The sequence below is a fragment of the Choloepus didactylus genome, chromosome 23 (assembly GCF_015220235.1).
Source record: "Choloepus didactylus isolate mChoDid1 chromosome 23, mChoDid1.pri, whole genome shotgun sequence".
Taxonomy (NCBI): domain Eukaryota; kingdom Metazoa; phylum Chordata; class Mammalia; order Pilosa; family Megalonychidae; genus Choloepus; species Choloepus didactylus.
The window spans coordinates 29,367,147-29,392,719 of record NC_051329.1 but is presented as its reverse complement, the minus strand read 5'-3'; the positions used below and the strand labels follow the sequence as shown (position 1 = coordinate 29,392,719).

The 25,573-nt window shown below is 40.3% G+C and overlaps 1 protein-coding gene across 4 annotated transcripts in view; it reads left to right on the top strand.

Moving 5' to 3' along the window:
• The first annotated feature begins 1,159 nt into the window (after window positions 1-1,159).
• Window positions 1,160-25,573, top strand: part of PISD (phosphatidylserine decarboxylase) — a 52,996-nt gene continuing 28,582 nt past the window's right edge. The window contains exons 1-3 of one of the 4 annotated variants that reach the window (XM_037817163.1): window positions 1,160-1,250; window positions 10,287-10,366; window positions 15,837-16,012. In XM_037817163.1, coding sequence (XP_037673091.1) covers window positions 1,186-1,250; window positions 10,287-10,366; window positions 15,837-16,012 — 321 coding nt within the window. In that variant the 5' untranslated portion in view covers window positions 1,160-1,185. Of the gene's footprint in view, window positions 1,251-10,286; window positions 10,367-15,836; window positions 16,013-25,573 lie in introns of those variants that run through there. The other 3 variants (XM_037817161.1, XM_037817165.1, XM_037817166.1) reach the window with 3 other exon arrangements.

The following is a 25,573-nucleotide window of genomic DNA, read 5'->3' as shown; positions in this document are numbered from 1 at the left end:
TCTAGAGTTACTACTCTCAATTGAGTAGTTAAACCAATTCTATACTATGACATTGTGAATGTACTAAATGCCACTGAATTGCACACTTTAAAATGGTTAAAGTGGTAATTTTAATGTTATGTCTACTTTACCACAATAAAAAAAAAAAGCTAACAAACCAGAAAAAACAACTCTAAACTCTCCCCTCCCTCCCCATACCAGACCTGATGCCTGTTACTTTCCTGCTAAGGGCTGGTTAATATCCTGATTGGACTTAACTAACCACACAGGCACCAGACAGCCTAGCCCTCCTCCTGTGTCATATGTCTGGGGAAGACAACTAAATATTATAACAACTTAGCAGAGAAAAAAGTGGAGCTGTATTCCTTCAGAATTTGGACCCAAATTTAGCCAGTTTCTAGGCAAAGGTCTTAAAACGCAGAATGTTTAGACCATGGGCTTTGGAGTCAGAGATCTGGGCTCAAATTCTGGCCCTTCTCCTTCATAACTGTGTGTCCTTGAACATGTTGCTGAACCTCTCTGAGCCTAGATGTCCTCATCTGTAAAATGGGCATTAAGTCTCTGTGGGCTAGCAGGTCCTATTGAAGACTCGATTTCCCTTATGACTGGGGACGACATTGAGCCTGCAATAAGGAACCATTTCAGGAGCAAGCACCATGACATCAGCACCTAGTTTGAAGGCTAGTTGCATTTCCAGGGACCCAAGACTCCTTACCTCTGGTCTCCCTTGGCGGTACAGCCGTGAGAGGTAAGAATCACATGACACCCGCATGCAAAGCGCTCAGAACAGGTCCTGACACTTAGGAGGCGCTTAAAACATGGTAGCCAAGTTGTAGCTGGCTTCGGTTACCCCATCAGTAAAATGAGCGACTTAGATCAGTTTATACGACATTCTTGGATCGTGGGTGACCCACAAGGAAGCGCAAGCCAGAAGCAAGAAGGGCTCGCTGCTCTGTGCCCTGAGCCCGGCCCAGGCCCAGGCCTAGAGAAGCCGCGACCACGCCCACCGGCCTCACCTGAAGCACCAGGTGGACCAGAGAGCGGTCAGAGGGCGGGCTTTAATAGGCTCCGCTCCCAGACCACCCACGTTCCTCATTGGTCCCGGGAGCTCGGCGACGCGTGACGTCAAGTGCGCGGTGCCCGGCGTGTGAAAGGCGGGGCGTGGCCCGCTGAAGACGAGACAAGATGGCTGCGTCCGTGGGGCATCGATATCTGCGGTTACTGCGTGGGGTCGCGCCTTGGCGGAGCAGGTACAGCTGCTCAAGCAGCAGCTTCGGGGTGGGGGAGGGGGGAGGGGGGAGGATGGGGGCAACCTGGGCCAAGCTGGTGTCGCGAGAGAAGAGTTGTTTCACTATCGCGGGCTTCTTCTAAGAACAGCTCGGGTGGCGACGGAGCCATCTGCACCTCGAGCTTGGGAGCAGACACGACTGCGGCCGCGTAGGGCGGTCCGGGTTTAGTTAGGGTCTGGGCTAAAACCTCTCGCTTTGTCCTCGCCAGGGAGGCGGAAGTGCATAAGGGGCAAAAAACGTATGTCAGTAGAGTCTAAACAGGGCTTCGTGTTCTTGGGAGGGCGTGGTGGAAAGGGCACTGGAGTGGTTGTCAGGCGACTTTTCCTTTGGGTTCCTCGTCTTTGAAGCGAGATGGTTGGATTCGGTAATCTCAGAAAAGTCTTTTACAGAATTGACGCTTCTGTTGCCCTGGTGACCCCCCAGCTCTTTTAGGTTCTTAGAGTTGGAAAGACCTGAGGATGTCATCTAAATCCAGTACTTCCTTTTTGGAGTTGGCGAAATTGAGGACCTGAGAGAGGAAGGGACTTGCTCAGAGTTCATCCAGCTAGTTAGTAGCCGAACCTGGAACCCCACCCAAATAAATACCTGTCTCTCTCACAGCAAGGCCCTCTCCCTTAGGGCAGTTATTATCCAGAAGTAGCTTGGGAGCATATGGACTCAGGGAAAATGGGTTAAAATGTTGGTAGCCCTGACTCACAGGCGGCTGCTTGGTGTCACTTCAAAGAGCTAAGGTTTGAGAGATGCACTGAACTTCTGTGTTTCCGGAAGGGTTCATTTTGTCGGTGTTGACCAAAACTTGCCTGTGACCAGAGGTGAGTATTACCATTGTAGTTTGGGGGAGTAAAGGGACACTAGGTTTGGACTGAAAGGGAACAGAAGCCATCATTGGTCTCAATCTGAAAGCTTCACTTTCTCATCTGTTAACTGTTCAGAAATGATGTAGCCCCCTCAGGATGGGGCAATGTGACAGTAGTAACTATTAGGATTCGGACAAGGTTTCTGTGGTTTCAATGTTGTTGATAGGGGTGGAGTTATATGAGTCCGCTGTGAACTCATCTAAACTGTGTCATAAGTTGGAAAGACTAAAAAATGACATTCCTAAAATAACTTTTTTAATGTTGGTGAGGTGGATGTACTTCACTCACCATCATTTAAAAAGGAAAAAAAAAGCCAATTTTAGTCCCATGTAGGTATATAAGACCGGATTTAGTCCAGTTGATGGAAGGGGCAAGGATTTGAGTACAAAACTCTTAATTTTCAGAGGTATTATATGTCAAGAAGAAGAAACTATATTAAACAAACACAACAACAACAACAACATGGCGTTTCCATGAGTTTTCCAGAAAAGCAGTATCTGTGGGACATGTAGATGAAAGCCTAATATGGTGGGGAAGTTTTTCAGTAACTGTGTAATGTGTGACAGGTGCTAAAACAAAGAGAAAGCAAAATCTCAGGTGATAATTTAGAGCAGTGTTTCCCAAACTTGTTTGATCACAGAATGGGCTAGGTTGTTTATTAAAAAGATATTCCCAACTCTACTAGTACCCTGCTGCCAAATTCAGATTCAGCAGATATAAGTTGGGGCCCTGGCAACTGTGTTTTTCACGAGTGCCCTAGGTGATTCTTAAGTTCAGACAAGTCTGGGCCTTAGAATCTAGGGAGTGGTTGCTTGTGTATGACTTACATTCAAAAATTTTTATGGCATCCCTGCCACTGCAAACCACAATGCCAGGAACCATTGGAGAAGCAGGGAGAAGGGAGGCATTTAAGGATGTATTTGAAATAGGTCTTGGGTTCAAGGAACTTTACAGTTTAGTAGAAGAGAAAAGAAAACGTTTTTTTACCAAATAACTAAGCAATATGAGGTAGAATGTGGGATAAGGCTATCAAAGATTCTAGAGCATAGGAGGGTCAGTTCAGTTTTAGTAGAACTTCCACAGCTTTAAAAGCAGGAGAGATGCAAGGACTGTAGTTAAAATGTTACTACTGGGGTGATTTAAAATATTTAACAATAGTGACAATATGGACATGGACCAGTCAGAGTCGGCACTGGTCATAGACAATTTTTTTTTTAAAATTCATTTTTATTGCGATACATTCACATACCATGCAGTCATACAAAGCGTACATTCTGTTGTTCACCATACCATTATATAGTTGTGAGTTCATCACCAAAATTAATTTTTGAACATTTTTGTTACCACACACAAAAAATAATAAGAATAAAAATTAAACTGAAAAAGAACAATTAAAGTAAAAAAGAACACTGGGTGCCCCCCCTTTTTTTTTTGCCCCCATTTTTCTACTCATCCATCCATACCCTGGACAAAGGAGAGTGTGGTCCATGTGGCTTTCCCAATCACATTGTCACCCCTCATAAGCTACATTTTTATACAGTTGTCTTCAAGATTCATGGGTTCTGGGTTGTAGTTTGGTAGTTTCAGGTATTTACTGCTAGCTATTCCAATTCATTAGAACCTAAAAAGGGTTGTCTATATTGTGTAAGAGTGCCCACCAGAGTGACCTCTCGGCTCCTTTTGGAATCTCTCTGCCCCTGAAGCTTATTTCATTTCCTTTTACATCCCCCTTTTGGTCAAGAAGATGTTCTCCGTCCCACGATGCTGGGTCTAGTTTCCTTCCCGGGAGTTGTATTCCACATGGTCATAGACAATTGACACAGTCACCCCGTTGTGTGCCAGGGGAATGTCAACTCTCTTACTTTTAATAATACCTAACTGGGGCCAGGCTCTGGGCTGGGTGTTTTACATGATTAGATGCTGTTTTCACAGGTGGAGAAACTTAAGCTTAGAGTTTATTAAGCAGCTTGCTTAAGGTCACACAACTAATGAGTGGCAGAGCTGAAATGAACCACAAATCAGACTTGAGTGCTTAATCATGGCTTCTAATGGCTTGCTTATAGTATGCCCATATGAGTTTACCATGTAGAAGAGACATTTGATTGGACTTATCCATTCATCTCGTTGGATCTGAAAATGGGAGGTAGATTTCCGAGCTCCATTTCGGCTGCCCCCAACATCACTACCACTCTCTCCCATCCATGTTCCTTCCAGCAAAACACTACCGATATGCAGGGATGTTCTTTGCAGCAGTGTTTAAAATCTAATCATGAAAAATTGGCAAGAACCCCAGTGCCTATGAGAAGGGGGTTGTAAATAAATTATCTATCCATACAAAAGAAGTCTATGCAGTTAGTAGAAGAAGAATGAGATAAGTCTATATGAACCTGCATGGAAAGCCTTGATATTTTAAGTGAAAAAGAAGCAAGATGCAAAAAAAAAAAAAAAAAAAAAAAAGGATAATATATATGTGTGCGCACATGTGTGTATACCAGTTATCTAATTATGTATCGGGCACTGTGCTAAAAGCTTTTCGTGTTTTGTCATTTGATCCTATGAGATTGGTTCCATTACCATTCCCATATTTTAGATGCGGAAACTGAGGCACAGAGAAGTTTATGTCACTTGCCTGAGGTCACTTAGAGCCTTATCCTCCAACCCCGCTGCTCCACTGATTTCCACTTGGTATCCACTGTTGACAGTGAAGTTCAGTGAGAAGTCATACCAACCCTGCACTCTTTGAGGGCTTCAGACAGTAAACATGAATGCACGTAGAATCCATTCATTTTGGGTAGTGAGAAGTACTATGAAGAAAAATAAAACAAGCTAAGGGGTTAGAGAGTGCATGAGAGGGGCAACTCTGAGGCATAGGGTGTCAGGAAAAACCAAACCAAGGAAGTAATGTTTGAGCAGAGAACGGAATGATATGAGGGAGTGAGTCACATAGAGATCTGGAGATCTCTGGACAGAGCAAATAGCAAACGCAGAGGTGTAGAAGGAGGCACATGTGTAGTGTGTACAGGAGTGGCAGGAAAGACAAGCGAGGAGGAGAGAAAGCACTAGGAGGTCTGAGAGGCTGGCCTGGACCAAGCATATAGGGTCTGATTGGCCATGGCAAAAAGTTTGGATTTTGAAGCCAGGGAAATGGTATGGTCTTTTTTTTTTTTTTCGAAAAGATCACTCTGGCTGTTTTGTGGCAAATAGGAGATAGAGAGCCAAGAGTGGAAGCAGAGAGAGCAGGTAGAAGGCTATTGCAGTCATTGAGTGAGAGATCCTGGGGGCTTGAGGACTAAAGAATGAATCCTAGAGTTTTGGCCTTAGCAGCTGGGTGGATGGTGGTTCCTATTTCTGAGAAGGGGTACTAATTACAGTGTGCTGCTACTGTAATAGATAAACCCCAGTGTCCCAGTGACTTAAAGTAGTTCATTTCTTGCTCTTGAAGAACCGCAAATGGGGATCCTGATCAGTGGGGCAGCAGTTCTCCAAACAGTGATTTTGGGGCCCAGGCTTTTGCCATCTTTGACACGTGACTTCTCAAGGTCTACATGTTATCTGAATCAAGCAGGCTGAAAGAGGACAGCCTAGAGGAGGAAGCCCTGGAACCCTTAATTGTCCTCACATTGCATTAGCTAGAACCTAGTCCCCATGGCCACACCATACTGCAAGGGAGGCTGGAAAATGTAGTCTTAACAGATACCCCAGAAGAAGAGGAACTGTGTTTGCTGAACAGCTGGCTGGTCTCTGTCACAGGCGGAGAATCTCAGGAGAGGAGTAAGTTGAAGGTGAATTTGACAGTGTCAGGAATTCTGTTTTGGACAAATTCAGTTTCAGATGACTATTGGGTATCCAAGTGGGGATGTTGGGTAGCCATTTGGAAATACAGATCTGGAGATCTCTGGAGGAGCAGCGAGGGAATCATCAGCCTGTGGCTATGTAAAGTCATGGCACTGGATGAGCATCTCTAGGGAGAGAGCATAGATGGAGAACAGGTCTGAGCCCTGCTCATGACAACATTTAGAAGTCAGAAAACAAAGGAGAATCCACAAAGGAATCAGAGGAGAGACCAGAAATGTAGGAGGGAAATCATGGACCCAGAAGCCAAGTAAGGAATATATTTCAGAGAGAGGAGGGTAACCATACTGGGGCACCATGATAGAGGATTAGAGATAAAAAATGGTGACTTTCCCTTATAGGAATCAAGGCTAGGCTCAATGGCCAGGAGTCCACTGAACCAGGCACAGACATAGGGTAAAAAGTTGTCCATTCAAATCTCATCTTGGATCGACTGTAAGACGAGGCCCAAGAAGTGTGTGGTAGGGTTGGCAACATGGAGGTCATTGGTGACCTTGACAAGAAATGAAGTGGTAGGATCTCAAGTGGTGCAGTGAATATAGGCAGCTTTTTTGTTTTTAAGAGTTTTTTATGAAGGGAAGCTGAAAAGTGGGGTGGAAACTAGAAAAGGATGCATGGTGGATAGTGTTCATGTAAGATTGGAGAAATGACAGCCTTTGTTTGCTGAGAGGAATGAGCCCTAGTATTAAGGGAAAAACTGATGGACTGGGGGAAAGGGCACAAAAGGGAGAGTATCTAAAAATCCTTAGTAGGCCAGGATCCAGTGCACAGATGAAAAAGAGGTGGTATTAGAGCAGAGCTGGGCTAGCAGGAGGGAAGAACTGGGTTCTTATAGACCCAACAAATTTTTATTTCCCCAGGGAAGGGGGCACTATTGTTATTACTGATGTATTTTAGCTGTTTTGATGAACTCTCACACCCACACCAACCAGTTTTTTGATACCAACCTCTTACTCTCCTTTCAATGAAAGGGTAGAATGGAACTTCCTCACCCTTCGGCCACCAAATCTTGCTACCATCACACTTCTGTCCCCATATATTCTACCTTCCCTCCTGCTAGCCCAGGGCACCATAGGAACAACGTTTTAAGTATGCCATGAGATACAAAAGGTCCGGAAAGCCTTGGCCTAAAGACTTTTCTCCAGCTTCTGTCCCAGTGGTGTGTGAATATTTAGTTTGAGTTGCTGGTGTACATTAACCTCTAAATGCATTGGAGACAATCCCATGACATTGAATTAATGCTCTTTGTATGTGTTTTATGTTTTTATTTATATAATGTACTGGTTGACTGCTTGATGAATGATCTTTATATGGCAGATGCCCCATAAATATTGATCCACCTGAAACCCCTCACCTCTGCTTTTAAAATTGGAGTCACCCTTAAATGATTATGAAGGGATTATTAGAAATAGGTTATAGAATCAAAATTTTCCTTAGGTGTGGAGAAACACCTTTTTTGATTGTTTTGATCTCAGATATTCCAAGAGCCAACAGCGTATAAATTCCAGTTACCTTTGTCCTGAGGTTGGCCAGTTTATTCTTAAGAATTATGATTGTCTTGCCAAACACTGACATCATTTTCAAGAAAAGAATGATTCTTTACCTCATGGATATAGTTGTACATGTGTTCTAGGTCAACGATGAGAACTCCTTAAATTCATATAACCCTTCCCAGTTTGCAAAGTGATATCACAAGAACAGCTGCATTTGATCTTGTGAAGTAGATAGGGCAGGTGGCAAACCTTGGTTTTTATTGATGTGATGTAAGTGAAATTTAGCAAGATTATGTAATTTGCCCAAGAGCACATAATAAATAGTGGGACAGTTGCTTGAACTCCCAAGTTATGACTTTAAATCTAGCCCTTTCCTCCCATCTGAGGTAATTCATGAAGTAAGCTGAATCATCTGAATGTTACTGTACCTCCCTCATTTCTTTCAGGCGCTTGGCTGCAGTAGTGTGTAGGATAGCAGGCTCTCTGTTCTCAGGCAGGTCTGGTGAAGGAAAGGACGGATGCCACGAATCCAGTTACAGTGGATAAATGAAGCAGTGTGCAAGCGTTCTTTTAGTTAGGGGGTTCAGTATTATTTCTGGAACACACCACACAGCAGCATACGGAACACAACAGTGTGCCCTTTAGTCAGTTTTTAGGCTTCCTGTTCTAATTCTGTTTGGACAGCAAGGTTTTAGGCTTTCAGTTTTTCTCGTGGGAGTATCCAGTCTAAGAGATGAGCATTGTTCAATGCTGAAAGAACTCTCATATACTGAATGAACTGTTCTTTGTGTTAATAGCTGTACATCCATCTGGCCTTAGGGGTGGTAGTTACCATGGTAAAATGGTTCTCTCCACCCAAGTCTAGTTTGCCTGTAAGTAGTCTCATCACCTTAGCCATGTTAGCACCGTGCTGTGAGAATGTTTTTGAGTCAAGGAAACTTCTTTTTCATTTTATTTTAATTAAATTAATTAATCATTTCTTGTGGAACACATGATCAGCAAAAATGGCAACCCCTTATTTGAACACTCAGCATAAGCACAGGCTGAGCATCCCCAACTTTGAAGTCAAAAAAATTTCACGTAAAAACATGAAGGTGCCTAAATCTCATGTTTACAGAATACCTAAATAGCCACAAAAGTAAGCATTATTGTTTACTTTTAATCCATTATTGTGGATTATTGTTTACTCATAAATGCAATTCTATATTTCACAAAAATATCCATTTAGACATTTATTTTTTAATAGAGTAAATTATTACTTCTATCTTAAAAATACTCAAAGGAAAAATAGGCACTCACTGACAATGTTATAGTTTCCTGACTTTAGATTTCAAGTCAATATTTGGGGAAACTGAAGTGTTAATCTGAAATGCAAGTGAGATGTTTGCTCTTTGATTAAGGGAAAATCCAGTGGTTAACTAAAAATTTATTAATCCTTTACTTGCTAGTACAGACATTATTGCCATTGGGGATAAATTTAATTATCTTGGTTGAGGATGAAACAAAAAAGAGAAACTATTTTCTCATGGGTTAGAGCCATGAGATTTTCTCTTAGAACACTTGAAACCTATTCACTCTGTCAAAGTAGCATTTCACAACAGGTAATTTTTAAAATTCTGAACCATTTGAGCCAGCCAGAGTTGAAATAGATTAGAATAGCTCAACATTGTTTGCTTGTGTCGTTGTTTTTCCCCAGTACAAACATTTAAAATGTTAAAACTTTCAACCTGAAATATTAGATTCATTAATGAGTAGGGGTTCAGATATTTATAAGTACAGCTCTTTTTATGTGGTGCAGAGAAACATAATTTTATGCTTAATTAAGAAAAAAATTAACTTTTTAGTTTGAAATAGTTTTGGACTTACAGAAAAGTTATAAAAATTAGTGCGTAGAATCCTAAATACCCTTTATCCAGATTACCCAAATGTTAATGATATTTGCTTTGTAATTCTCTCTCTGTGTGTGTATATGTGTGCATGTGTATATTAGTTAGGGTTCTCTAGGGAAACAGAATCGACAAGAGATGTCTATAAATATAAGATTTTATAAAAGTGTCTCATGTAACTGTGGGGATGCACGAGTCCAAATTCCGTAGGGCAGGCAGCAAACCGGCAACTCCGATGAAGATGTTTGATGAACTCCTCAGGCAGCAAACTGGCAACTTCAATAAACGTGTTTGATCAATTCCTCAGGAAATGAACTGGCAACTTTGGTGAACTCCCTAGGAAACGCTTCACTGGTTAGCTAAAGAAGAAGCGAAGGTCCTCTGTCTGTCTCACTTAAAAGTCTTCAACTGATTGGGTTAAATCCAGCTAATTGCATTCTCTCATTGTGAAAGACATGCCCTTCATTGATGTAATCAGTCTCAGCTGCAGCCAATTGACTGATGATCTAATAAACCAGCCTTCTGGGTTATTAACCAGCCACAAATGTCCTTGCAGTTAACGGTTAGACCAGTGCTTGCTTGACCAGACACACCTGGGTACTGTCACCTGGCCAAGTTGTCACATGAACCTAACCATCACAGTGTGTATTTGTATTTTTAATTTTTTTTCTGAAATGGTTGAGTGCAGGTGGCAGACTTCATGCCCCTTACCATGAAGTGCTTTAGCCATTTTCATACAAGGACACTTTCTTATATAATCAGAGTATGATTGTTAAAATCAGGAAATTAACATTCACAATACTGTTATCTAATTTATAGACTATTGAAATTTTGCCAGTTGTATTGCTAATGTTTTCTTTTTTTAATTTTAAGAAAAATATTTAATGGTTTATTTTTGTTTGATTATAGCCTCCTTCACTGTGAAAACGTTGCCCTGAGCCATTTTCTACTATCCTTAAGGAAGCTGCCTCTCAGAGCCTTTCGCACAGGTAAGTAGCACTTGCAGGTGGTTCCAGTCCTCTCTGGGTCTCACTTTGCTTATCTGTAAATTGGGTTAAACACAGCAACTTTTTCATAGGGTTGTTGTTAGAATTAAATGAAATGGTGCATATAGAGCTCTTAGAGTAGTTATCATCAAGCATTAGCTATTATCACCTCCTCATTTTAAATGTCTGCATAGAATTCCATTCTATGGCTATCCATTTTGGTGTTGGATGTTTACGTTGTTTGTAGTCTTTTTCTACTACAATTTGTAGTATAGTATCTGTGCATCTTCAGGATATATTTGTAGAGTTAGAATTGCTGTGTCAAAGGTTTTGTGCATTTTACAGTTTGGTATTTAGGCCAAATCATTCTCCAAAGAAGGTTGTCCCAATTTAGGCTCATATAGGCAGGAAGTGTTTGTGAGTACACACCCTTTCCCCACACCCTCACCAACACTGGGCATTATGAACTGTTTTGATCTTGTAAGCAGCTGTTTGAACCCTTGCAAAATAGGTATTGTCTGTATTATCTAAATATCCTTTTTATTTTATCATACCAAAAGCATTTTTTTAAACTGCTCAGTAAGATACCTCAGGAATAAAATGAGATGGTTAATGAGAACAATAGCATAAAGCTTATTAACAGTACAGGAGTTAATAGGAACGTATCTGGGTGTTAGTTATTTAATTAGCAGTGCATGCTAAAACAAGTAGGAATAGCTTGAAGGATGGAGGAGAGCTTGGAAAGTAAGTCAAGACCTTGGATCTCTAGAAAAGCAGCCACTGTGCTTTTGTAAAATAACAGATTCAGTAGCGAGGTGGTCAGGAGTGGAGGGCACTCTCTACTTACTACTCCCTTTTGGAGGAGAAAAGTAAGCCTTTGAGAAGGGAAGTGAAAGCGACCTATAACTTGAGGAATGCACAAGCATACTGGAAAGCATTCAGTAGAGTGTGACTGGTGGGTCTAGGGTGCTGGCTCAGTGGAAGGAGGGTACAGCAGTTCTGTCATCACCAAATATTCAGAAGGAGAAAAAAAATGCATCTTACATCTTGACAAGTTCTTGGTCAGAGCTATAAAATTTATTAATAAGGGTTCATTAGGGATTATTAGAAGATGGGAGAGATTAATAACATCCACATTTGCTCATTCAAAAGAAAGAAGCAAACAATTAAAAACATGATGACATAGGGAGTAGTATGATTGCTTTCCATCACAGAACTCAAAGGCAGTAAGAAGGGTATGCTGTTTGGTTTTGTATCGTTAATTCAACTTTTGAGATTTTCTTTTTTTGATATAACAGCCTTACTGAGATACAATTCACACATCATAAAAGTCAGCCTTTTAAAGTGTACAAATCAGTGGTTTTCAGTATATTCACATAATTGTGCAACCATCACCACCCTTTTAGAACATTTTCATCACCCCTGAAAAAATAATAGCAGTCACTCTCATTCTTCCCTCTCCCATCCCTGGCAACCATTATCTACTTTCTCTTTCTATAGATTTGCCTATTCTGGACATTCGTATAAATGGAATCACGAGCTATGTAGCCTTTTGTGGCTGGCTTCTTTTTTTGAAGGTTCATGTTGTAGCATATGTCAGTACATCATTCCTTTTGTCAAAGAATATTTTATTGTATGGATATACCTCATTCATCAGTTGATGTATATTTGGGTTGTTTCCACTTTTTATCTATTACAATAATGCTGCTGTGAGCATATGTACACAGCTTTTTGTGTGGATATATGCTTATATTTCTCTTGGGTCGATACCGAAGAGTGGAATTGCTGGATCATATGATAACTATATATTTAACTTTTTGAGAAATTGCCAACTTAATATTTTAAAAGCTGGCCAGTTTAAATTCCTACCAGCACTGGATGAGAGTTCCACTTTCTCCACATCTTTACCAACATTTATTATTGGCTGACTTTTTATGATAGCCATCCTAGTGAGTGTGAAGTAGTACCTTGAGGATTTTTTAAAAAAAAACTTTTTATTTCAAAGTACTTTCAAACTAACAAGACAATTACAAAAGTAATATAAATCCCATATGGAGAACTCCAACATATTCTATCCCCCAGATATCCCTATCTATCAATTTTAACATTTTGCCACATTCGCCATATCATTCTGTCCTTCAGTCTTCCAGTACATCTGTCAATTCATTTTCTGAACACTTGAGTGTAGATGGTATACATCATGATTCTTGAACATTGAGTACAGCCATGTACATTTTCTAAAGACAAGGATATTCACTTTGTAAACCACTTTAAATGCATTTACCAAGTTCAAGAACTTTAAACATTGGTATGAAACTTACAGTCTATGTTCCAATTTGTTCATATGACCCAATAATGTCCTTTTGAGCCTTCTCTCCTCCCTTGTTAGATCCTGTCCACGATCATGTATTGCCTTTAATTGTCATTGTCTCTTTAGTTGCTCTTTCATTTTTATTTTTATTTTTAAATTGTGCGATATTTTACAGCATAAATTTTCCCTTCTCAACCACTTCTAAGCATACCATTCAGTGGGATTAATCACATTCACTCTGTTGGTACCCTCACCACTCTCCATTACCGAAACTTTCCCATCTCTCCAAACAGAAGAAAAAAGAAACCTATACTCATTTTGTATTAACTCCCCATTTTCCTTGCTCCCCATCCCTGGCAAACTGTACTCTAATTTCTGTCACTATGACCTTGTATATTCTCCAATATTTTCTTTGTAGTTACCATGGGGCTTAAATTTAACATCCTAAATCTCTAACGACCTCATTTGTTTTGATACCTACTTAACTTCAATAGTATATATAAACTATGTTCCTATTCCCCACTGGCCCCCACCTTTATGTAGTTCTTCTCATCAATTACATGTTTATACATTGTAAGTCCAAAACTGTGGATTTCTCATTACATTTTATGCATTGCCTTTTAGATCCTGTAATAAGTAAAAAGTGGAGCTACAAACCAAAAATACTATTTATATTTACTCTTGTTATTACCTTTACTGGAGGTACTTATTTTTTTCATGTGGCTTCAATCTTGTCTACAGTCCTTTACTGTCAATCTGCAAAGCTCCCTTTAGCATCTCTTGCAGGGCTGGTCTAGTGGTGATGAACTTCCTCAACTTTTATTTACCTGGAAATGTCTTGATCTTTCCCTCATTTTTGAGAGTTTTGCTGGATACGGAATTCTTGGTTGGCAGTTTTTTGCTTTCAGCACTTTAAGTATGTCATACCACTGTCTTCTTGCTTCTGTGGTTTCTGATGAGAAATTGGCAATTAACCTTATTGAGGCTCCCTTTTATGTGACATGTTGCTTCTTTCTTGCAGCTTTCAGAATTCTCTCTCTATCTCTGGTGTTCAGTAGTTTGATTATAATATGCCACGGTGTGGGTATATTTGGGTTTATCCTGTTAGGAGTTCTTTGAGTGTCTTGGATGTGTATATTCATGTCTTTCATTAAATTTGGGAAGTTTTCAGCCATTATTTCTTTGAATATTCTCTCTGTCTCTTTTTGTCTTCTCCTTCTGGGAGAAGTGTGTATTTGGTACTTCTGTTCACTTTTCTTCATTCTTTCTTCCTTTTGCTCCTGAGAGTGGATGATTTCAATTGTCTTATCTTCAAGTTCTCTGATTCTTTCTTTTGCCACTCCAATCTGCTGTTGAGCCCCTCTAGGGAATTTTTAATTTCTGTTAACTGTGGTCTTCAGCTCTGTTTGCTTCCTTTTCATAATTTTTATTTCTCTATTGATATTCTTTTTGTGCTCATCTGTTGTTTTCATGATTTCTTTTAGTTCTTTGTCCATATTTTCCTTTAGCTCTTTGAGCATACTTAGGACCATTTTTAAAATGTCTAGTATGTCTCAAGTCTGGTCCTCCTCACTGATGGTTTACAGTGCTTTGATTTTCTCCTTTGCTTGGGCCATTACTTCTTCTTTCCTTGCATGTTTTATAATCTCTTGTTGAAAGCTAGACATTTTGATATTTTAATGTGTTATCACTGCAATTTAGACTCTAGGTATCTGTTCCTTAAGCTTGTGTCTATTACAGAGCTTTTCTTGAATGTCAGGGACTTACAAAAAGAAGGAAAAAAAGAGAACACATTTTCCAGTCTTTGCAGATTGACCTGTGTGAGTGATCTTTTTCAGGCTTATCTGTACAATGTGTTTAAAGAATAGCTCCAGGCCAAATGCATAGGGGCCTCCATGATCCTTTCTATGAATGCATCTTGTCTTGGGCCTGTGTGTGTGGCCCTGGGAATTCCCCCATTTGCATGATTTTGAATGTCCCTCTTCCTAGGAAACAGATTCCTCACAGTCCCAGGCACTGCACTGTATGTCCTAGAGCCAGCAATCCCTTGTCCCAGGCAGCACGACTTGACTGCTCTCCCACAACTTCTTTTAGGAGGCTCAGTGAGCTGCCTTCTATATGCAGGACAAGTTCTGTGGCAGTGAGTCCCTGAGCCCACCAGCAAATAGATTGGGCAGGACATACATGTTCCCAGTTTGTACATGAGGGTTTCTCTGCTCCTTCCGGAACAAGGATCAGGGATCTGCACTGGGAGTGCAGGCTGACTCCATTTCAAACCAGTGAGGGATGGAGGAGACACCAGTGAGGATGCCGCAAGATCCTACTGCTTTTTAAGTAGCCTTTCTCTTGATTTGGCATTTGCCTTGTTACTGCAGTTTTTTTACTACTTTCTGGAGCTTTGAGAAAGATGGTTTTGCCAGTTCTTGCTGGCATTCAAAACTTCTGTTTTGGGATGGAACGCTGAAGCTCTCATTCTACCATCTTGTTCACTCTACCATCTTGTTTTAGTGGGTACTAAAACTCATTGTGGTTTTGATTTGCCTTTCCCTAATGGCTAATGATGTTTAGTGTCTTTTCATGTGCTTTTTGGCCATTTGTATATCTTCTTTGGAGAAATATCTATTCACATCCTTTGCTTATTTTTTAATTGGATTATTTGTCTTTTTTTTGTTGTTAAGTTTTAAGAGCTTATGCAGTTTTTGCATTTGAGAACACTGGTGCCGAATCAGAATTGGGTCTGAATTGTAAAAGCAAGATTAGAGAGCCCTGGGTGAGAAATGATACCTGGCTCCAAGTCCTGGGCCTTTTGGTGGCCAACTGGGTAACCTTGATTAGTTTCTTAATCTCTTTGGGATTTAGTGTTTTCATCTTACATTTTGTGGCTGAATCCCTGGTGATGGTTGAGAGGAATAATATGTTCCATGGGAAAGTTGCCTGTCCGTTACTTATATTAGAATTTGGAGATGGAAGTTCTCAGTAGTGCCTCATAAGGTTGTCCCTGCTTGTCAGATACCTCCCAAGTCTGGACACCTTTACTGAGGGCTCCTGAGGTGCATGGACTTTTCCCCGTTCTCCTCTTGGTGCCATGTTTGCATGACCATTCTGTGTCCTTGTACCCTTAGGTTCAAAATTCTCTTGGTTTTTTTTTTTTCTTCCTTACAGATGCCAGAAAAGTCCACACTGCCGCTGTGCGATCCTTGTTCCGGCTGCGCCCCCTGCCGATTCTGTTGGCCACAGGCGGCGGGTATGCAGGGTACCGGCAGTATGAGAAGTACAGGGAGCAAGAGCTGGAGAAGCTGGGATTGGAGATCCCACCCAAACTTGCTGGTCACTGGGAGGTAGGAATAAGATGGAACCTCTTTGGGTTCTCATCCAGCACAGCTCCCTGTTGCTTTGTAAATTGCCCCAAAGCGGAAACATTTGAAAAAGTAAAATGTACTCTCTTGGGCCTCATGTCTCCAGTGAGTTATTGGCCAGATTTGGAAGTGATACCTTTGCTGTCGTGTCAGGCTTCCTTTCTGCTCCCTAAACTACCGCTTGTCTCCTCAGTGGCTCTGAGTGGAAATTTTTTGCTGCTTGAAATCCCCAGCATTCATGCCTTATATTGGTGCCAGCATCTTGACCATTCATGCCTTCTTGGTCTGAGGTTGAGCTGAAACTGTTGGACTTTTGTGATGTGGATTAGTACTCACCAGGAACCAGCCTGAAATCATCAAATTCCTTTATCACTGTTGCTTAAAATGCCTCACATGATTGGGGCACCCTGCATGGTTGTTGAACCAGATGTGATACATAAGAAACTGTCTTACTATTCTGTGTTTCCCATGGCCCAGGTCTGACTCAGACGAGACACTCAGTAAATGTCGAAATTGAATGTAAGGGTGCAAGTTTGAAAATTGGCTTCTCTTCAGCTATAATTCAGCAAATGAAAAATCTGAACTATCAAAGGACTTGTGATAGGCCCTGATAGCCAGGGCCAAAGAGGGGTTAAGTGAGACTCTATGGTATTTTGGGATAGTGAATTATGATCCACTCCATATCGTTAGCCAGTCAACTGAATGTAGTCTTGTAGGAAATACAGGGGCCAGGGCGTGGCAGGGGTGGGGTTGGGGTGGGGCAGGTTGAGCATATTCCTCAGCAGCTGTGTGAACTTGACATGTGCTGTATGTCTGGTCCTCAGTGACTTGAGCTGTAAAATGAGCACGTTGGATGAGAACATGACTCTCTGAGACGCCTTCCAGCTCTAACGTAATTTGTCTGGGTATCCTTGTTGCCATTGGCATTAAATGCTTTGTGGTAGGCTTCCTTCCAAAATCCTGTTTGGGCTTTTTTCCTCCAGTAGAATCCAATGTGTAAGAATATCATTTGGTTTCCAACAGTTCTGTAGAACTGCTACTTAGTCAATGGGACATACAAATCCAGATGTTTCTGTTACCTTAAGAGATGTGTCTCCTCCTTGGCCTGTTCATATGCCTTTAACTTTATAATAACCTACCCCAGACCAGGGGGAAAAAAAAAGTTTTCTGTGTTTTTGGTAGTAAATCACAAAATCTTTTTGGTAGATGATAGTTTCATAGTATGCGAGTCACGCTTTCAAAGTATAAGTTCTCCATTTCCCGTGAAATTAATAGTTTCTTCCCTATATGCACCCTTCTCTAGTAAAGAACTTGTAAGTGTGAGTCACACAACATTAGGGTTCTATGACCCTACTCCAGTGTTAGACCGTGCTGGCTTCTCTCTGACCCCAGGCATTCGTCAGTCTGACTCACCTTATGACAAGCTTTTATGCTTTTAAGGAAGTACCCCTCACCCCGCCCCCCATTTCAAAGTTATAAGAGAATCGGAATTTGAGAAAAAAATCTGTTACTTTTGAAGTCATAGGTTTATGAAAGACTGATGTTGGTAATTTTGTAGCATCCACTTTTCTATAATTGGGATTCCTGCCCATTCATGAGTCAATAACTGAAACATAATTGCTTTTTAAAGAGGAAAGGGTTGATTAGTTCATAATCTAGTGCCCGACCAGTGGCAGGATGTGAGAGTGGTGTGGCTCAGTGCAGTCTGAGACTAAGGCACCAATTGGTGGAGAACTGGGTTTAAATTAGAGACCACCTGGGTCTCTAGTGTATTCTAGTTTCTGACTCTATCACTGTCCATATTCTAATTGTATCATTTAAGTGAGATCATACAATATTTGTCCTTTTGTGTCTGGCTTATTTTACTCAGCATGATGTCTTCAAGGTCATCTATGTTTTTGCATGTACCAGAACTTTGCTTCATTTTTACAGCTGAATAATATTCCACCGTATGTCTATACCACATTTTGTTTTCCATTTATCTGTTGGTGGACACTTGGGTTGCTTCTGTCCTTTGGCAGTTGTGGATAATGCTGCTATGTGCAAATGCTTGTTTGAGTCCCTGCCTTCAGTTCTTTTGGGTATATACCGAGAATTGGATTGCTGGGTCATATAGGAATTTTATACTTAATTTTCTGGGGAACCACCAAATTGTTTTCCACAGAGGCTGCACCATTTTATGTTCCCACCAACAAGGAACTAATGTTCCTGTTGCTCCACATTCTCTCCAACACTTGTTATTTCATGTTTTTTTTTCCTTAATAGCCATTTTAGTGGATTTAAAATGGTATGTCATTGTGCTTTTGATTTGCAATTCCCCTTTGGTTAATGATGTTGAGTATCATTTCATGTGCTTATTGGCCATTTATATATCTTCTTTGGAAAGATGTTTATCCGGGTCTTTTGTTCATTTTTAAATTGGGTTGTTGGTCTTTTTGTTGAGTTGTAGGAGTTCTTTATATATTCTGGATATTAAACCTTTATTGGATATATGGTTTCCAAATATTTTCTCTGTTCTGTAGATTGTCTTTTTACTTACATGTTAAAGTCCTTTGCAAAAAAGTTTTTTTAATTAATTTTTTTAAATTAGAGAAGTTGTGGGTTTTAGAACAACCATGCATAAAATACAGGATTCCCTATTATTTGCAGTAGTGTGGTACACATTTGTTACAATTGATGAAAGCACATATTTATAATCGTACTATTAACTATTGTTCATGGTTTAACTTAGGTTTCACTGGGTGTGCAGTTCCATGGATTTTTTTATTTTTTATTTTTATCCTATTTGATGAAGTCCCATTTATCTGTTTTTCTTTTGTTGCTCATACTTTTGGTATAAGGTCCAAGAAACCATTGCTTAATGCAATATCCTGAAGATGCTTCCCTGTGTTTTCTTCTAGGAGTGTTATAGTTTTGGTTCTTATATTTAGATCTTTGATCTATTGTTAATTTTTTGATGGTTTTTTTTAAACTTACTTTATCAAAAAATTAAAAACAAACAATAAAAAACAACATTTCAAAACCGAAACAAAGGATTCCTGGAACTTTGGGTATCTGTGTGACACCTGCAACTCAGAGCTAGAACTCGGCAGATATGAACGTCAGTATTAGCGCATATAGCTACTATTAAAAAAGCTGAAAGAGTCCAGACTTCAATGAGAGATATGAATGAAGCAGATGTGGCTAGGACTAGAGAAAATTGGGCCAAAGGGTAAAGGACGATACTGTGTTTTAAAACTTCAAATTCCATGTGAGACCAAGGGAAGAGATATTTAGTTGGTGCAGGATCTATATTTCCTAAACAATTTAACTCGTACAGTTGGTTCAAATACCATAATTACATGGAACTTTTAATAGGAAGTGAGACCTAGTAGGTTTGCATAGTGACACATCCCAAAGTAATTTGGGCAGAGAATAAAAATATGTATGCAGGCCCTCCCTGAGGAGCCTGGGGGAAAATGTGGAGGTGTTGGGCTTCTTCACCTGGATTGTTGCTGATGTTCTCACAAACATTGAGGACTAACGGTTTGGTGTGCTGAGCCCTCTGTCGGAAGACTTGCCCTTATGAAGGTCGTTACTGCAAAGGAGAGGCTAAACCTGCTTATAATTGTGCCTGAGTCTTCCCGAGTGCCTCTTTGTTGCTCAGATGTGGCCCTCTCTCTCTAACTAAGCCACCTTGGCAGGTGAACTCACTGCCCTCCCCACTACGTGGGCTCTGATTCCCAAGGATGTATATCTCCCTGGCAATGTAGGATATGACTCCTGAGGATGAATCTGGACCCAGCACATCATGGGATTGAGAACATCTTCCTGACCAAACGGGGCATGTAAAACAAAACAAAATAGTTTCAGTGACTGAGAGATTCCAAACAGAGTCGAGAGGTCACTCTGGTGGGCATTCTTATGCACTGTATAGGTAACCCCTTTCAGGCTTTAATGTATTGGAATAGCTAGAAGTAAAAACCTGAAACTATGAAAGTGTGACCCAGTAGCCTTGAATCTTGAAGACGATTATATAGCAGTGTAGCTTACAAGTAATAAAAGAGTATGATTGTGAAAGCCTTGTGGATCACACTCCCTTTATCCAGTGTATGGATGGATGAGTAGAAAAATTGGGACAAAAACTAAATGAAAAATAGGGTGGGGGGTGATTTGGGTGTTCTTTTTTACTTTTATTTTTTATTCTTATTTTTACTTTTTCTGGTACAAAGAAAATGTTCAAAAAATAGATTGGGGTGATAAATGCACAACTGTATGATGATACTGTGAACAATTGATTGCACACTTTGGATGACTGTATGGTATGTGAATATATATCAATAAAATTGAATTAAAAAAAAAACAAAACAAAGAAATAAGAAAAACAAATAACCTAAAATAACCTTAAATAAAATATATTGCTTCCAATATATTCCTACCATAACCCCCAAAAATGAACAAACCATAGTTGTTCCTGAGCATTCACATAACATTAAGATTACCCTCCGTAACTTATCTGTTCTTATTAGATTATCTTTTCCCTCTTCTCCAGTTGCTGTCTATCGCTAGGTCTCCTACATTCTATAACATTAAACATTTATTTTACATTTTCCACAGAGTTTACATTAGTGGTAACATACAATATCTCTTTTTTTGCCTGGATTATTTCACTCAGCATTATGTCTTCAAGGTTCATCCATGTGGTCATGTGTTTCATGACCTCGTTCCTTCTTACTGCTGCGTAGTGTTCCATCACTTGTATATACCACATATTGTTTATCCACTCATCTGTTGAAGGGCATTTGCATTATTTCCATCTCTTGGCAATTTTGAATAATGCTGCTGTGAACATCGGTGTGCAAATATCTGTTCATGTCACTGCTTTCAGATCTTCCAGGTATATACCAAGAAGTGAAATTGCTTGATCGAAGGGTAACTCAATACCTAGTTTACTGAGAAATGCCAGACTGTCTTTCAGAGTGGCTGTACCATTATACAGTCCCACCAATAAAGACTAAGAGTTCCAATTTCTCCACATCCTCTCCAGCATTTGTAGTTTCCTGTTTCTTTAATGGTAGCCATTCTAATTGATGTGAGATGATATGTCTTGTAGTCTTGATTTGCATCTCCCTAATAGCTAGTGAAGATGAACATATTTTGATGTGTTTTTTAGCCATTTGTATTTCTTCTTCAGAGAAATGTCTTTTCATATCTTTTGCCCATTTAAAATTGTGTTGTTTGTACTATTGTCATTGAGTTGTAGGGTTTCTTTATATATGCACGATATCAGTCTTTTATTGGATACATGGTTTCCAAATATTTTTTCCCATTGAGTTGGCTGCCTCTTCACTTTTTTGACAAATTGCTTTGAGGTATAGAAGCTTTTAATTTTGAGGAGTTTCCATTTATCTATTTTTTTCTTTCATAGCTTGTGTTGTAAGAGTAAGGTCTAAGAAGTGACCTCCTAATACAAGGTCTTAAAGATGTTTCCCTACATTATCTTCTAGGAGTTTTTTGGTACTGTCTCTTATTATGATGTCTTTGATCCACTTTGAGTTCATTTTTGTGAAAGGTGTGCGGTATGGGTCCTCTTTCATTCTTTTGGATATGGATATCCAGTTCTCCCAGCCCCATTTGTTGAAGAGACTGTTATGTCCCAGTTTAGTGGATTTAGGGGCCTGTCAAAAATCAGTCAACTGTGTATCTGAGGGCCTATTTCTGAACTCTCAATTTGAATCCATTGATAAATATGTCTGTGTGCCAATACCAAGTGATTTTGATCACTGTGGCTTTACAGTAGGCTTTAAAGTCCGGAAGCGTAAGTCTTACCACTTTGTTCTTTTTTAGGATGTCTCTGGCAATTTGAGGCCCCTTTACCTTCCAAATAAATTTGATAACTAGCTTTTCCAAGTCTGCAAACTAGGGTATTGGAATTTTGATTGGTATCACAGTGAATCTGTGGATCAATCTGGGTAGAATTGACATCTTAACGACATTTAGCCTTCCTATCCATGAACATGGAATATCTTTCCACCTATTTAGGTCTTCCTTGATGTCTTTTAGCAATGTTTTATAGTTTTCTGTGTAGAGATTCTTTATATCCTTGGTTAAGTTTATTCCTAGATACTTGATTCTTTTAGTTGCTGTTTTGAATGGAATTTTTTTCTTGATTGCCTCTTCAGTTATGTCATTACTGGTGTATAGAAATGTTACTGATTTTTGCACATTAATCTTGTATCCTGCCACTCTGCTGAATTTGTTTATTAGCTCATGTAGCTTTGTCATCGATTTCTCAGGATTTTCCAAATATAGGATTTTCCAGATATAGGATCTTATCTGCAAGTAATGAAAGTTTTACTTCTTCCTTTCCAATTTGGATGTCTTTGTGTCTTTTTCTTACCTAATTGTTCTGGCTAGAACTTCTAGCAGAATGTTGAATAATAGTGGCGACAGTGGGCATCCTTGTCTTGTTCCCAATCTTAAGGGGAAGGCTTTCAGTCTCTCACCATTGAGTACTATGTTGGCTGTGGTGTTTTTCATGTATGTCCTTTATCTTACTGAGGAAGTTTCCTTTGATTCTTACATTTTGAAGTGTTTTTTATTGGAAAAGGAAGCTGAAGTTTGTTGAATGCTTTTTTCAGCGGCAATAGAGATGATCATATGATTTTTCCCTTTCATTTGTAATGTGTTGTATTACATTGATTGATTTTCTTATGTTGAACCACCCTTGCCTGCATGGGATGAACCCCACTTGGTCATCATGTATAATTCTTTTAATGTACATTTGGATTCGATTTGCAAGTATTTTGTTGAGAATATTTGCATCTATTCATTAGGGGATTAGCCTATAGTTTTTCTTTCTTGTAATATATTTATCTGGTTTTGGTAGTAGAGTGATTTTAGCTTCGTAAAATGAGTTAGACAGTGTTCCTTTTTCTTCATTTTTTAAAAGTGTTTGAGCAAGAATGGTGTTCTTTTTGGAAAGTTTGGTAAAATTCCCCTGTGAAGCCATCTGGCCCTGGGCTTTCCTTTGTAGGAAGCTTTTTGATGACTGTTTGGATCTCTTTACTTGTGATTTGTTTGCTGAGGTCTTCTGTTTCTTCTCAAGTCAGTATGGGTTGTTTATGTGTTTCCAGGAAATTGTCCATTTCCTCTAAGTTGTCTGGTTTGTTGGCATACAATTGTTGAGAGTATCTTCTCATGATTTTTTTTATCTGTTCAAGATCCATATTAATGACCCCCCTCTAATTTCTGATTACATCAAAGATAATGGCGTTTGGGGGACACAATATATTCAAACTGGCACATTCCACCCCCTGGACCCCAAAATGACATTATGTTTCCATATACAAAATAAATTCATCCTACAACAATATCACAGAAACTTAAATCATTTCAGTAACAATAGTTAAGTACAAAATTCTATCAAAATCAATTATAGATGTGGTCGGTCCTAAGGCATAATTTTCCTTTAGCTGTGGATCTGTGAACTTAGAACAAGTTATGTGCTTCCAATATACAAAGGAGGGACATTCATAGGCTAAACATTCCCACTGCCATAAGGAGAAAGAGTAAGGAAAACAGGGTTAACAGGACCAAAACAGTTCTTAAAACCTGCAGGACAAACTCCATTACATTTCAAAATCTGAGAGTCATTAACAGAATGAGTCGCATCCTTGGGGCTTGAGAGAGCGGAAGTCTAACCCTTCCTAAGGGCCTTTGTGGCCGCCCTTTCCTCTCCAAATGCTTGGGTGAGTGCTCCAACATATCCACACATTGGGGAGACCACCTTCTCAGCCCCACCCTCCTCAGACATTGGGGCAGCACCCGGATTCCCTTCCATCTCCGGGGCACACGCTCAACCCCTTCAGAACAGTGTGGTGGCAGCCAGGCTCTCCCCAATTCCCTGGGAATGTGCTCCACCCTCTTTGGGGCTTGGGACAGCAGAACATTTCCTGAGCATCAAGGTGGAAGGCCCACCCTCGACCTCCAGGGCAAACTCACCCTTTCCATGCATGTGGGCTGCTCTGCTCTCCCAGCCCAACACCTCTTCACTCCAGACCTCAACCTCCATGGCTCTGTCTTTGAAGAAATTTTTCCTTCAGTTTGTTCCTTTTCTGACTCCTCCAGTCCAGACTGGCAACAGCTCTGTCTATAAAGATCTAGCAGAAATTCTGTTGGCTTTGCATTAAGCACACAGGGGTCAAAGCCATCAGACAGTAGGACTTTCCACAAATCCTTTCTGCTTAACTCCTTTTCCAGTCTTGGCTTGTACTGAAATGGCGGCTGGGTTCCATGTTTGGTTACATCCTCATGTTGGGCTGTAGCTTCTGGGATTCCACCCCCTGGAAGCCCATAGTTTTCAAAGCCATCAGCTTCTGGTTTCTTTGAACCCAAGAGTTCAGTTCTAAGTTTATCTCTCTCTGCTCGCATTGTTCTATATGCTGCAAGGAAAAGCCAGGGTACATCCTCCACAGGTAGTCTGGAGATCTCCTCAGCTAAGTATTCCAGGTTGTCACTTTCAAATTCTTTCCATCTGACACCAGGACTCAATTTTGCCAAATTCTCTGCCACTTTAAAACAAGGATCGCCTTTCTTCCAGTTTGCAACAACACATTCATCATTTCTGTTCAAGGCCTCGTCAGAGGTATCTTTAGAGTCCATATTTCCACAAACAGTCTCTTCAGAGCAGTTTAGGTCTTTTCTATCAAGCTCCTCACAATTCTTCCAGAACCTTACCCTTATCCATTTAAAAAGCCGTTCCAACATGTTTGGTATTTGCAAACTCAGCAGCACCAGCACCCCACTTCTCTGGTACCAAAATCTGTTCTAGTTTGCTAATGCTGCTGGAATGCAAAACACCAGAGATGGATTGGCTTTTATAAAAGGGGGGTTATTTGGTTACACAGTTACAGTCTGAAGGCCATAAAGTGTCCAAGGTAATGCATCAGCAATCAGATACCTTCACTGGAGGATGTCCAGTGGCGTCCGGAAAACCTCTGTTAGCTGGGAAGGCACGTGGCTGGCGTCTGCTCCAAAAAAGTTCTGGTTCCAAAATGGCTTTCTCTCAGGACATTCCTCTCTAGGCTGCAGTTCCTCAAAAATGTCACTCTCAGTTGCTCTTGGGGCATTTTTCCTCTCTTGGCTTCTTTGGGGCAGAAGTCTACTTTCAATGGCTGCCTTCAAACTGTCTTTCAGCTGCAGCTACTCTCTCTCAGCTTCTGGTTTCTTTGAACCCAAGAGTTCAGTTCTAAGTTTATCTCTCTCTGCTCGCATTGTTCTATATGCTGCAAGGAAAAGCCAAGTTACATCCTCCACAGGTAGTCTGGAGATCTCCTCAGCTAAGTATTCCAGGTTGTTGCTTTCAAATTCTTTCCATATGACAACAGGGCTCAATTTTGCCAAATCCTGGGTGTTCTTCCAAGTGTCCCTTGTGACTGTAGCTCCTCTTCAAAACATCACTCACAGCTGCATTGAGTTCCTTCTGTTATGTCAGCTCATTTATATGGCTCCACTGATCAACTTAAACCCACCCTTAATGGGCAGAGCACCACCTCCATGGAA